Source organism: Eleginops maclovinus, chromosome 13 (genome assembly GCF_036324505.1).
Source record: "Eleginops maclovinus isolate JMC-PN-2008 ecotype Puerto Natales chromosome 13, JC_Emac_rtc_rv5, whole genome shotgun sequence".
Classification (NCBI taxonomy): domain Eukaryota; kingdom Metazoa; phylum Chordata; class Actinopteri; order Perciformes; family Eleginopidae; genus Eleginops; species Eleginops maclovinus.
Genome location: NC_086361.1, coordinates 22,648,166 through 22,660,777, shown reverse-complemented (window position 1 = coordinate 22,660,777; position 12,612 = coordinate 22,648,166). Strand labels below are relative to the sequence as shown.

At 43.0% G+C, this 12,612-nt stretch overlaps 1 protein-coding gene across 5 annotated transcripts; it reads right to left on the bottom strand.

Annotated features, from left to right (window-relative positions):
* Window positions 1–1,946: 1,946 nt before the first annotated feature.
* On the bottom strand, window positions 1,947–12,245 carry gmeb1 (glucocorticoid modulatory element binding protein 1). 5 transcript variants are annotated; one of them, XM_063900017.1, is made up of 11 exons: window positions 12,146–12,245; window positions 10,404–10,593; window positions 9,590–9,654; window positions 9,379–9,494; window positions 8,437–8,540; window positions 7,406–7,557; window positions 6,806–6,931; window positions 6,578–6,715; window positions 5,981–6,118; window positions 5,326–5,858; window positions 1,947–4,295 (listed from the first exon to the last, which is right to left on the bottom strand). In XM_063900017.1, exons 2-11 carry the CDS (start codon window positions 10,526–10,528, stop codon window positions 4,023–4,025), a joined length of 1,770 nt encoding a protein of 589 aa, XP_063756087.1. In that variant the 5' UTR covers window positions 10,529–10,593; window positions 12,146–12,245; the 3' UTR covers window positions 1,947–4,022. The 5 variants fall into 5 exon arrangements, with proteins under 5 accessions (XP_063756087.1, XP_063756092.1, XP_063756091.1 ...); XM_063900022.1 differs by having other exon boundaries at window positions 5,981–6,103; XM_063900021.1 differs by having other exon boundaries at window positions 9,590–9,642.
* Between the last annotated feature and the right edge of the window lie 367 nt (window positions 12,246–12,612).

Sequence of the window (12,612 nt, the reverse complement as noted above, 5' to 3'; positions counted from 1 at the left end):
GAAGTCATGTGACCGTGCTGTAGTTCCTTTATAGCCCAACATTAGCCACCTTTAGCTTAGCGATGGTGACGTGAAGTCATGTGACCGTGCTGTAGTTCCTTTATAGCCCAACATTAGCCTCCTTTAGCTTAGCCGTGGTGACGTGAAGTCATGTGACCGTGCTGTAGTTCCTTTATAGCCCAACATTAGCCGCCTTTAGCTTAGCGGTGGAGAAGTGAAGTCATGTGACCGTTCTGTAGTTCCTTTATAGCCCAACATTAGCCACCTTTAGCTTAGCGGTGGTGACGTGAAGTCATGTGACCGTGCTGTAGCTCCTTTATAGCCCAACATTAGCCACCTTTAGCTTAGCGGTGGTGACGTGAAGTCATGTGACCGTGCTGTAGTTCCTTTATAGCCCAACATTAGCCACCTTTAGCTTAGCGGTGGTGACGTGAAGTCATGTGACCGTGCTGTAGTTCCTTTATAGCCCAACATTAGCCACCTTTAGCTTAGCGGTGGTGACGTGAAGTCATGTGACCGTGCTGTAGTTCCTTTATAGCCCAACATTAGCCACCTTTAGCTTAGCGGTGGTGACGTGAAGTCATGTGACAGTGCTGTAGTTCCTTTATAGCCCAACATTAGCCTCCTTTAGCTTAGCGGTGGTGACGTGAAGTCATGTGACCGTGCTGTAGTTCCTTTATAGCCCAACATTAGCCTTCATGTAGAGGAAAACCTTGTGATGCTCACTTCCCGGTCAGCCTACAAAAACCTCATCACGACACTAATATCAACAGTAATATTCAAGGAGTGAAGGGAAAAACACCATGAAGAAGCAAAGATGGCGTGCCAGAGGAAATGATTTATGATGATGTGAGGCAGTAGCAGAGAGTCTCAGGGTGAGATAAGAGGGGGTGGATCGGAGGTTTCCCTGACAGACAAGGTGACAATCGGGGCACAGTGTGTGTAAACAAGAACGCCTCCATCTCCCCCTGCAGCACCGCGGGGTTAACACCTCTGTCCGTCATTCTGGGCCCTCTTCATCGCCAACGGGGGCCTCCCAACCCCCCTGTCTGGCTCATCAAGGTGTGGGGCGATGGGGAGACACAGTCAAAGAGCAAAGATGGCTGCCACTGGGACGAGATGGGGAGGAAGAAGTGTATGGATGTTTTATCTGGGTGTATATTCCTCCCTCTGTTTTGAGTAGGAGCCTGTTTTTGTGTTTTTCTGACCCTCACCCTCCTGCCTCCCGTCATGCCGCCTGTCTGCCAGTATTAGGGGCTTCAGTTAGAGGCAGTAATAACCACAGAGCCCCCGGTAACCTGTCAGCTCAGACTCCAGAGAGGACATCACCGACAGCCACCATGACTCTGCAGATTACAGGCAATGTGTTTATATTTACTGTTTATGTTTACCTCTATTATAATTTCTGTGTGTGCAATGCCTTGTTTACAAGATGCTGTAACAAAACAATTGCAGATTAAAGCATGACAGGAATAAATAAATCAAATGTTATCTAGTCTAAACATGTATTATTATTGTTGTTGTTGTTATTTCTTAGTTGTATTTATATATATATTTTTCATGACTTACAATTTTTATATTAAACGTTTTATTAATGTATTATTTTATGTATTTATTAATTTAGTTTTGTCACTTTTACTTTAACTGATTTGATTTTCAGTTTTGGATTATTTTATTGTATTTATACTTTACCTATTTTCCTTTTTGGGAATAAAATATGCATCATGTGCACATGCGAGTTTATAGGATTGAATGACCTGAATTAAGTCTAATTTTGTGTTTGTGTTATATTGTGTGGCATACTGTTAAAGCACTTTGAGATGCATCCTGAAAAGTGCTCTTAAAATAAAGCTTTATTGATGTTATAATTATGAATGCAGATCGATCCATCCCGCAGTGAGGTGAGCCCACAGCGCCCTCTGGTGGAGAAACACCCAAACAACCACTTCGTTTCTTTTCAGTTTTAATCTGATATTAAAACACATTACAAAGTCAGTATGCAAATATCCTCAATTGTTCATTTTAAATAATCTGAAATGGTGGGATCGGTCTTTGTTGATGTGAGCCTGAACCATAAATTCATTTATGTCTTTAGTCTGCAAACCAATAAATATGATAACACTACTTTTACAACTGTAAAATAAATGCATACCAAGTTTGACATCAACTTTATATATTGACTTAAAACCCAGCAGATCACACCGTCTGTCATACTGGGATAAAGCCATGGGTGAAGCATAGTCATGGAGTGTGTGGATGGTAAAAAAACAAACACTGAGAATAAGTGCATGAGCGTGTCCAGTGAGAGTCTGTCTCCATTCCACTACGCACATTAAAAACAATCCCAGAGAAAGGTTCAGAGAGCAGGCGAACCTCTTCCTGTCATCACAGTGCAAAAACAACAAACCACGACACAAACAGTGCAAGTCTTCCCACCAACACTGCTCCTGGTAATGAGTCTGATCCACAGTGAGAGGAGGGGGGGGTGCAGAGGGTCTGTTCTGTCCTTATGTTGTTCATGGAGGCTTAAAAGGAGGATTACAATTCAGCTGATTTTGGCCAACGTTTCTGCTGGTTTTGATGACATTGTACTGGTAACGGTCACTGATGAGATAAGGGAACACAGCGACACGAGCAGTGAGACAGACCACCCTAGTTTTTGCACAAAAGATCTTTTTTTTGTGTTGTTTATGTAGCTGTGAAGCTCCATCATGACCAAAACAGAGGTTAGACATCAGGCTAACTGTGCTGTAAATCTCTTCCTCTTTTTTGAAATGTAAACGGGTTGGTAGTAGCAATAATAAGAGCTCAGAAACTGTACAGACGAAACTAGAATGTGTCTCCCTAAGTTGTGTTAGGATAGTTTTACTGGTGTTTTATCCCTTTTGAGATGTTTTGTTCACTGTTGAAGCATATAAGCAAACACTCCTCAGCAGAGGGAGAGACATTGGTGTACAAATGGTCATTTTGGTGTTGAAATATTCCTTTTTGCTCTAAATCTGTACCCATTAAGTCAAAGGTTATACCTTAAAACCGCAAGTGAGCACACCAGAAATCTTCCATAATTTTACGGAGAAACTGTGGGAACACAACATTCTTTCTTCTCTGTCGGACTACTCGTGTTGGCCCCGTCTCAGTTTTAATTCAGTGAGTAAAACGTCATGATAACAGGTAGAAATCAGAGGCACAACTATTAATACTTGATGTTGTAATAAACCATACTTAAAATAACAGAATATTTGATGTTGTGAAGCCTCTTTGTTTCAATAAAAATGTTGAGGAACATGCGCGCGCGCACACACACGCACGCACGCACGCACGCACGCACGCACGCACGCACGCACGCACGCACGCACACACACACACACACACACACACACACACACACACACACACACACACACACACACACACACACACACACACACACACACACACACACACACACACACACACACACACACACACACACACACACACACACACACACACACACACACACACACACACACACACACACACACACACACACACACACACACACCAAAAAAAGGAAATATGTCCGACTACTGGTCTAGTTGCCAACTCAGAGAGTCCTGTTCTGAACCTGGAAATGTTGAATACCCCAAAGTTTTATGTGAAAATAGGTCCCCAGCACATAGAAATGAGCACAATATGCATTAATTAGCATATGCATACAATATTTTGAAAATAAAACCGATTTGGACAATTTTGGAGTGTTTTGGGGGCTTATTGAGTCAATTGCTGACATGTTTAGGATCAGAAATGGCAGTTTAAAAAGGAAACTGGCCATCTTTGTATTGATTTTGATGAATTTTGTGTCAATTTATAGCTTTAGAGACTCTTCTTACATAAAAACATTGCGGTCTTGAGCATTTCCCGGTTCACATTGCTGGCAGGTAGACCACCACCCCAGAGCTTGGTCTCAGGCCGAGGCAGAGCGTGGATTTGGAGATCCAGTATTTACAGTCTGACAGTCCGAGGGGTAGAATAAGAGAGTCTCATTTGTCCTTTTGTTCTTCCTGAGTGTTTTCCTCTATTACCACGATCTGCACGCCCGACAGCTGCCCGCTGGCGTCCAGCTGCAGCCCCTCCACCCCCCCAGTCTGCACCTCCTGCATTTGGCACTGCGTCTCGTCCATGTTGCTCTGCACCATCATGGCGTCCCGACCCGAGTCTCCGCTCAGCTGCAGCTCCATCACGCCCACCCCCTGCTCCATCGGCGCCGGGTTGATCTCGATGACCGTGTGCTCCTGACCCGCCTCCACCTCTCCCTGCACAATCACACATATATATATAGCACAAGTTAGTTCAATAATCGATTCTGATTGGTCAATTTTGAAATTTCGAAGGTCGGTAATACTCGAAAACACACCTCTACTAAGCAAAATAATGACCGTTGCTAAGGAGGATCAAGGTAGAGAAGGAGAGAGGTTAAAAAACGTCAGATAAATCCACAGAAGAAGACACTAACAGGAAGTAAACACTAACAGGAAGTAAACACTAACAGGAAGTAAACACTAGCAGGAACATGGTGTGGGCTCTGCAGGGTTTAAAGACTGGTCAGTGGAGACTGTGAACAGTTACAGAAAACCTGGATCAGTGCTGCCATCTTTTTAAGTCACGTTGCGCCGGGGAACTGAGTCTCTTTTCGGTACCACTTTACAATAAGACAACCCTAATAAAGGATTTATTAAGGCTTTATAATGAGGTTATTAATTAGGTTGTAAACACTTTATTAACCATTAAGATCCAGTTCTAACATAGTTTTCATACACCAACACAGGCTCACTATTTGGCAAGGTGACAGCCTTATATTGGCTACTTGAAATAAGTAGCCAATATAAGGCTTAGCAGTACAGATAAATGTGGGCTCACTATTTGGCAAGGTGACAGCCTTATATTGGCTACTTGAAATAAGTAGCCAATATAAGGCTTAGCAGTACAGATAAATGTGGGCTCACTATTTGGCAAGCAACCGGTCACAGTGGCCCTGTTAATCTCTTGTCTTATAAAAGCTTATTAATGATTTAGAAAGTGTTCACAACCTAATTAATAAATGAATTGCAAACTAAACCCTTTATAAGGGTAGTCTTATTGTAAAGTGGTACCCTCTTTTCTTAGCATCTGTCTAGCTATATAGCGAACATTAGCAATCTAGCTAGCAAAAGTTAGCTATCTATCAATCTATCTATAAACCTAGTTAACTAGCTTACCTCAGCTAGCTATCTAACTAGCTGTCGCCAAATGTGTGGTTCTTGTGATTTAAACGTGTATCTATCTGAGAGAACAACATGTGGTCACCTCCTGCTGCACCAGCATGGTTCCGTCCACCATCTGTCCCTCGATGGGCATCCCCTCACCACCCCCCGCATGCTGGCTGAGCTGCAGCAGCTCCACAGGGTTCACCATGGTGCCCAGCTGCCCCGAGTCCTGCAGGGCGGTGCCGAGCAGCGTGAGGCCGGAGGACGGGTGCAGCGTGATGGTGTCCGACTTCCCGTCCCCGGACAGCATGTAGCGGGTGAAGAGCTGCGAGCCGGCGGGCAGCAGGGTGACGGTGTTTGAGGAGGAGAGGGGGAGGCCCGCCATGGTGAAGGGCTGCCCCATGGAGGTGAGGGAGATGGGGGAGAGCACGGTGAACTGCTGGGGCTGCAGGGTGGTTTGCTGGGCGATGGGGGAGGAGAGGAGGGTGGCGCTGGTGGAGGCGGGTCTCTGCAGGCGGGGGCGTTTGGGCGGACGCTTGGTGGGGGTTTTGGTTTTGGCCGCCGGCTGAGGGCAGGAGAGCAGAGCCCGGACCTGCTGCTGCTTCCTCTGGTCCTCCAGCTGCACCTCCAGGTCTGCACAGCACAGAGTCAGGTATTTAATAAACTAAACTAATATTTGTTATCAATACCGAACATGTCCAGATGGTATCATTTATAACTTCATAAAGACGATCTATTTCTGACGTCCTACTCACTGCTGAGCGTGCACAGGATCTGCTCCTGGCTCGGGTCCGTCTGCTGCCTCCTCGTCTCCAGGATCTTCTTGACGGAGTCCAGCAGGCCGAACACCTGAGCGAGGTTACTGAGCACCGCCACCTCTACCAGACAGGAATCTGGGATCAGTGCGGCAATCAATCACAGGGTCACTCAGTCAGTCAGAGAGGAGGAACAAATCCAGCCGGGGTAAACATCCAAACACTATTTACTCTTTATCAGTACACAAATCAAATCTTTTAAAGGCTCGTTCATCCGTCAGCTTCTGACAGCAGCTGAATTTGTTCCTTCAACCCGTTCAGTTCCTGTCATGCACTTTGGAGCGAGACTTATTTTTTCTGTCAATCAATCTTTCATGTGGAGATTTAGTGCAAGTGAATGGTCTGCAAATGCTAAAATCCCTGTGCTTAACCATTGAAAACCCTCTTTTCTGTCTTTACTTGAGGCTTGTTTTTAGTTTTCCCTCTTCAAGTCACTACTCCATCGCTTCCTGAGGCTCACAATCATGTGCGGTGCTTAAAGGAATTCCCTTTATCTTTGACCGCCCTAGTTCTTTGTGCGTTGGATTTGTTGTGTACCTGTGTCCTGTAAGCCCGCCGGCTCCCTGCGCTGCTTCACCCCGTTCAGCAGCTCCTGCAGCTCCGTGCTGATGTTGGTCACCACCTCGCCCAGCAGACCCACGTCAGCGATGCCCTTCCAGAAGTTCAGCGTGTCCTCTGTGGAAACACAAACACATGCACCGTCACACGCGTGCTCCAAGTGTGATCTGTAACTGAAGTGATGGTGAGATGGATCCTCTCTCTGACCTGAGATCTCACTGGTCTCCTTCTTCTCTGCAGCCTCCAGGGAGCTGGTGATCCAATCCATCTTGGCACTCAGCGTGTCGCCTCTGTCCTCGCCAGCCGAGCTGCCGTTACCCAGAACCAACTGAGCTGCAAGTCAGGAGAGCACACATTATATACAGACTTAAGAAATGACCTTTCCAAAGCACATCAATAAAGACGTTTTGTTGTTGCATTGAAAACACTGGCCAGTAAAAGCAAATTATATGAAGTAAGAATAAGTCAACTAATTATTTTGATTTACCAAGTCATTCTTTTGCCACTTAAATGTACTATTTTTGAGATACTTCAACAATATTTTGACGTTAATATTCTTTTCCTAGTTATCAAGCCATTCTTTTTCATTAAAGTACATATTTTGAGATATTCAGTCATAGTTTAAACATGATTAACTATTTGACAACATTTCTTATAACTTTAAGAAACTCAGACATAATTCTGAAACATTAAATAATTATTTTAAGAATATTTGTCAGTATTTTGTCATCAAAACAAGAGTAAAACAGCTCAAATTGAACTTCCCTTTCAACAGAAAATAATAGCTTATCATTAATGGGAAATTACTCTGAGAGGAGGTGGGAGTGGGGAGTCCTCCCGTGCCGTCGGGGGGGAAGCGTGTGTTGTTGATCAGGAGGTCGAACTTGGTGCTGCGACACGTGTTGGTGCACAGCGTGTTGTGCTCGTAGAAGTCCAGCTGACCCGAGTCCATCATTTTTCTGAGAGAGCAGAAATATGGAAGAGTTTCAGACAGTTAGAAAATGAAGAGAGGAAGAAGAGTTGAGTCTGATTGGCCACAAAGGAGCATTTAGAGCTTGTTAAACATCCCTCGTATACTGTCCAGGGTTTAGTCTAAACCAGTTACAGGGTCTCTGCTCCCTCTCACTGTGGGTGCCCTCAAACCAAAATGCAGATTTTCCCCATAAAATGTTAAAGTGATAGGAAACAATCTCTCTGCTGGTCAGAAAGGGTGTAATGAGTCCAGAAATATGGAGATGGGGTCAGATGTCTGGTCAGACGGCAGAGACAGCTTACGGAGAGTAAATAGGGGATGGATGTCCGGTGGGTCTGCCGGGGGACGAGTGGCAGGCAGCAGGCTGACACTGAGACTGAGATTTCTGATCCTTTCTTTTACTCTCCTTTTTTCTGGAGAGGAAGTAAAGAAACCAGAGCTCTGGATTTATTTGTTGTTGGAGGTGCAATATCTGACTCAGCAGCTTACTGTAATGCAGGATTTTCACCGGGAAGTGTGCGGGGCTTAATTTAGACCGGAAGTGGCGTGAGCGCCTCGTGCTATATTTAACTAGACTTTTTTTTTTTCCATGAACACTCCACATGCAATAAGACAAGAGTCAAAGGAAAAGGAGGTTTAGCAAAAAAGAAACACTTATATAGCTTCGATTAATAAGTTAAACCTTAAAGTATTCTGTAGCTTTATGCAAGTTAAATAATAGACTTTCTTATATTTCTAGTGAGCTATAAAGGAGACGGTCATCTGAGTAAGAGTTTGCATGCTATATTTGTAACGTTATGTTTGGTGCATCCAGGCAGAATTCAGAACATTTAAAACTGGCTTTCTGGCTCTTGAGTCCGCTCACCGCAGCATGACCCCCCCCATCCTGATGGCTCTCTTCCAGTCCTTCAGAGTGGCTTTTCCAGAAATGTGCACAAACTGCTTGGGGCTGATCAGCTGGTCTTCATACTGGCAGAAGGGGGGGGAAAAAAGGACATTTAGTCCAGTGTAGAGACCGCAGATAAGAGGGTAAAACAAAATCACATCAAACAGTAACATGCTACCTAGTGCTAAAATATCTATGCATTGAGCCCAGTCTGCTCTGTTAGCTGGCTGGCTCTGTTGTGATTGGTTAACCACTTAGAGATGTCCCGCCCCTCAGCCTATCACGTACAATGTGTTGAGGCCGTAGCCTTTGCAGAGCGTTTACATGCACACTGCACTACAGGAAAGGGAACACCCCCCAAGTATAACAACAGGGGCACATATTCACTTTTAGTGGTAAACAGAATAATGCATTTTGAAGCGGACGCGTGTTTAGAGATCAGAAATAGGAAATTGAACTCAGTTATTCTGGGACTCGAGAAGTAGTGCATGTTTATTTCCTGCTGAGTGACTATTGAGTGACCTAGTTGCCGTTCAGCTGTGTACAGTCGGGTTTAGTAACAACCATTGTAGCAGCCTTTAAGTGAAATGTGATGCATTTTAGCTCAAAATATAATATTATATAAAAGGAGCTTCTGAAGACTTTTAGTGCTAGCCTACTGCAGTTGCAATCTGCTTTAATGAAATATTTTTGGTACAGATGTGTGCATGTTCACGAACAAACTAGCAACAGTTTGCAACGCTCTGGAGCGGGGTGCATGCACAGAAGGAGATTTCTGAATGGAACAATTACATGTTTTGATAGCTGCATGTAAAACAGTCAGAAGGAATATCGTCTTTTATCAGAATAAGGGCGATAACTGCACATTATTTGGATGTTAACGTAGTCAATGTAGACTTAAAAACCAGGATAAAGACCAACCTTTACACATTTCACATTGATTCCTGGGCAAACAAATTTCTTCACCAGCAGCACAGCTTTACAGTCTCCGCAGGTTATAGGACAGCCGATTTCTACGTCATCTCCGTCAGCTTGTTCTGAAATAATAACACAGAATTTAAAAACATACATATAAATATATATATATATTTTCTTGTAATGTAATGTGTGCAGCTGTTGTCTGTTCTCTCACCTTCATGTGCTTCGACAGTCATGACGGCAGCGTCTGTTTCAGCGGATTCTTCTCTGTAAAGAAAACTGTGTGTTTAAATGTTATTCTCTATATATCATATTTAATGCATAACAAAAACTGTGCAGATCAACTCAAAAACTTCTAAATATACACAAAAAGTGACACAATTCCTGCAGGAAACTGGTGTAAAAATGATCAATTTGAATGAATTTTGAGCAGATTATTTCCTGTGAATATTGCATCAGAGAGGAGTTTTGTTTATTTGGTTTAAAAATACGTCTCTATCTGTATTATGTAGAAATTAAGTGATTTTTCTCTCCAACACTTGGCCATGTTCTATTTCCTCTTTAGTTATTATAACTCCATACTTTTGTACTTCAGGAGGAAGCTTTTTAGCATGAAGGCTCTGTGAGTTGAGCTTGTGTTCAGGTCTTCACTTTGCAATTATCCTGTGAGATTTTAAAGAAAAGTGATATATATTCAATTCAAATAAATAAAAAATACTATTTCATTTGGTTTTCTCCACAGAAAACACATTCTGAGATATAGGCCAACCGGAGGGATACATAGAGGCCTTGCGACCCCCCTTAAGCTTAGGGGCCAGAGGGTACTGTCTGTGCATCTTATATACTTAGGGTAAGCCTCCTCTGTCCCACTGTTAGTGAACCCTAATGGTAGCTGATCATTTAGTGTCCCCATAGCTGCGTTGGTAATTTATGATGTTTAAATCTAGGCAAAACTGTGCTTTCACTCTCAGTTAGACCCCCCCTGTCCTCAGTACATATGGACTGCATATAAATAAAAAGGTACATACCCGGTGGGGATGGGCTGCAGCTGGAGGATGACCTGAGTCTTGCTGGGGTCATCGGGGTCTCCGTCTTCAGCCTTCACCATCACCACCTCCGCCATGGACACCGTCACCTCGTTGGCCGTCGCCATCGCGCTCAGAGCTGACTGCAGGGGGGGGCTGCTTTCATAGGACAGCTATCCAGGAGTACGCTCATCTGAAAAGAGAATACATTATAAAACATGAAACAAGAATCAGGTTTATGGCCATGTAGGTTTACACATACGAGGAACTTGCCTTATTGAAAATAAACACAGTTAAAGACGGTAAAAGAAACAACCAAAAAATAATATCACAATATCAATATATTGCACAGCCCTTATCATGATATCACTTTTTGTCAGAGGAGGAACAATTAGATAAAAACAGGATTCATATCATCACCTTTGCACATTTGTTAACAAGCAAAAGCTGAAAAAATGGAACTGTATAATATTTTTTTATAAATAACTTCTAAGCAAAATTTCTGCCAATTATTTTTTTGTTAACCCATTCATGGTACGGTTATTCAGATATAATGCTGGAAGGTTTCATTTGAGTGTTTCCTAAGTATTGTGTGTCAAAATCCTAATATATAAAGTGAATACATCTGTAAAATAAATGTAGTAGAGTAAAACATGACTCATAAATGTAGTTAATTTTAGTTCAAAATCCTACTTAAGTACAGTACTTGAGAAAGTACTTAGCTACTAGTTAGCAATATTACTTACTATAAACTGTTTCTAAACGCACTTTATTCATGACAACACTATATCGACTGGTAAATAATAATAATAATAATAGATCACTCCGTCATATTCAAGATAAATTCATCATTTTTTAGCATATAATACACTCTATACTTACAAAGTTAAGGGGAATAATAAGCGTCAGGAAATACGCTTGAATGCTGTTTAGATCCACACACACACACACACACACACACACACACACACACACACACACACACACACACACACACACACAAAGTAGTATAAAATGAACTTACTCGGGTAAGGACAAGTACCTCAAAATGTACTAAAGTACAGTTCTTAAGTAAATGTACTTAGTTAGTTTACACCACTGACGTCATCACACTGTTTTTAAACTGTCAGATTTTGAATTAAGAAATAACGGTTAGTGTGTTTTACCCACGAGCGTTGTGGAACAGAAAGGGGATTTTAGGGGTTGCTAACTGACATGGAGGCAGGTAGATAGCTCGGTTACATTTAAGATGAATCCTGCATTATTTTAGCAGATAAAACCGTCTATATTGTCAATGTTACGTGGGTTATCACGTCCGCTGTGTGCAGTCTAATGCCGATTAGATCCACACACACACACAGACACTGAGGCTCGACGGTAGCCATTATGGCTCAAGCAAGGGCGTAACTATATGTGTGTGAATCTGGACCAAAACCCACCAGCTATACACACCGAGACGGGTAACCGCTTTGCATTTACAGTGTGACGGTTACGTGTGTGTGAACCGTACGTCCCTTCGTAACATTTTAACTCTCCCTCAAAATGACGTCTCCCTGTGCGGCGGCACGTACAGCAAACAACGGCACGGCGGCGGCGGCGTCTCCATTCTGTGCGGCCGCTGCACCCCATGCGTAAAATACACATCACTACGCGGCTCAAAATAGCGCCAGTGTCGTGAGATCGGCTGGTGTGTTAGATTTAAGCATATTTAAAATAACACAGTTAAAAAAATAGCTCGTGCTTACCGTTTTATGGAGAGAAACGCAGCGATAGATTGAGGAGAGCTGCGGCGCATGCGCAGTTCTGAGATACAGCTTGACTTCCTGCTGCACAGCGCTCGCCTTGTTATCTCGCTCCTGTAAACCCTGACTAAACCACACTGTAACTCCTTTTACTGACTTGTGACTTCATTCTATACAACAGAGATAGTATTACTTCATGCCTCATGTCCCTATAAGCTTTACTTTATAAGATATATCCATGTAGAGTGTGTCTTTCTGCTTGAATTTGCATTAAAGTTGGTACAATTTGAATACTGAAGCATGTAGAGTTGTTTTATTTTGCTTAAAACTTCCTTCAAATGAATCATAACCCTTTAGCAAGGTGGTGCATTTAGGGTTGCTTGTTTAAATGTATATTATTACGTTAATTTTCAAACATCCCTGGGCTGCTTTTGGCACAAAGATTGACTCCTATAAGACTGATATATCAG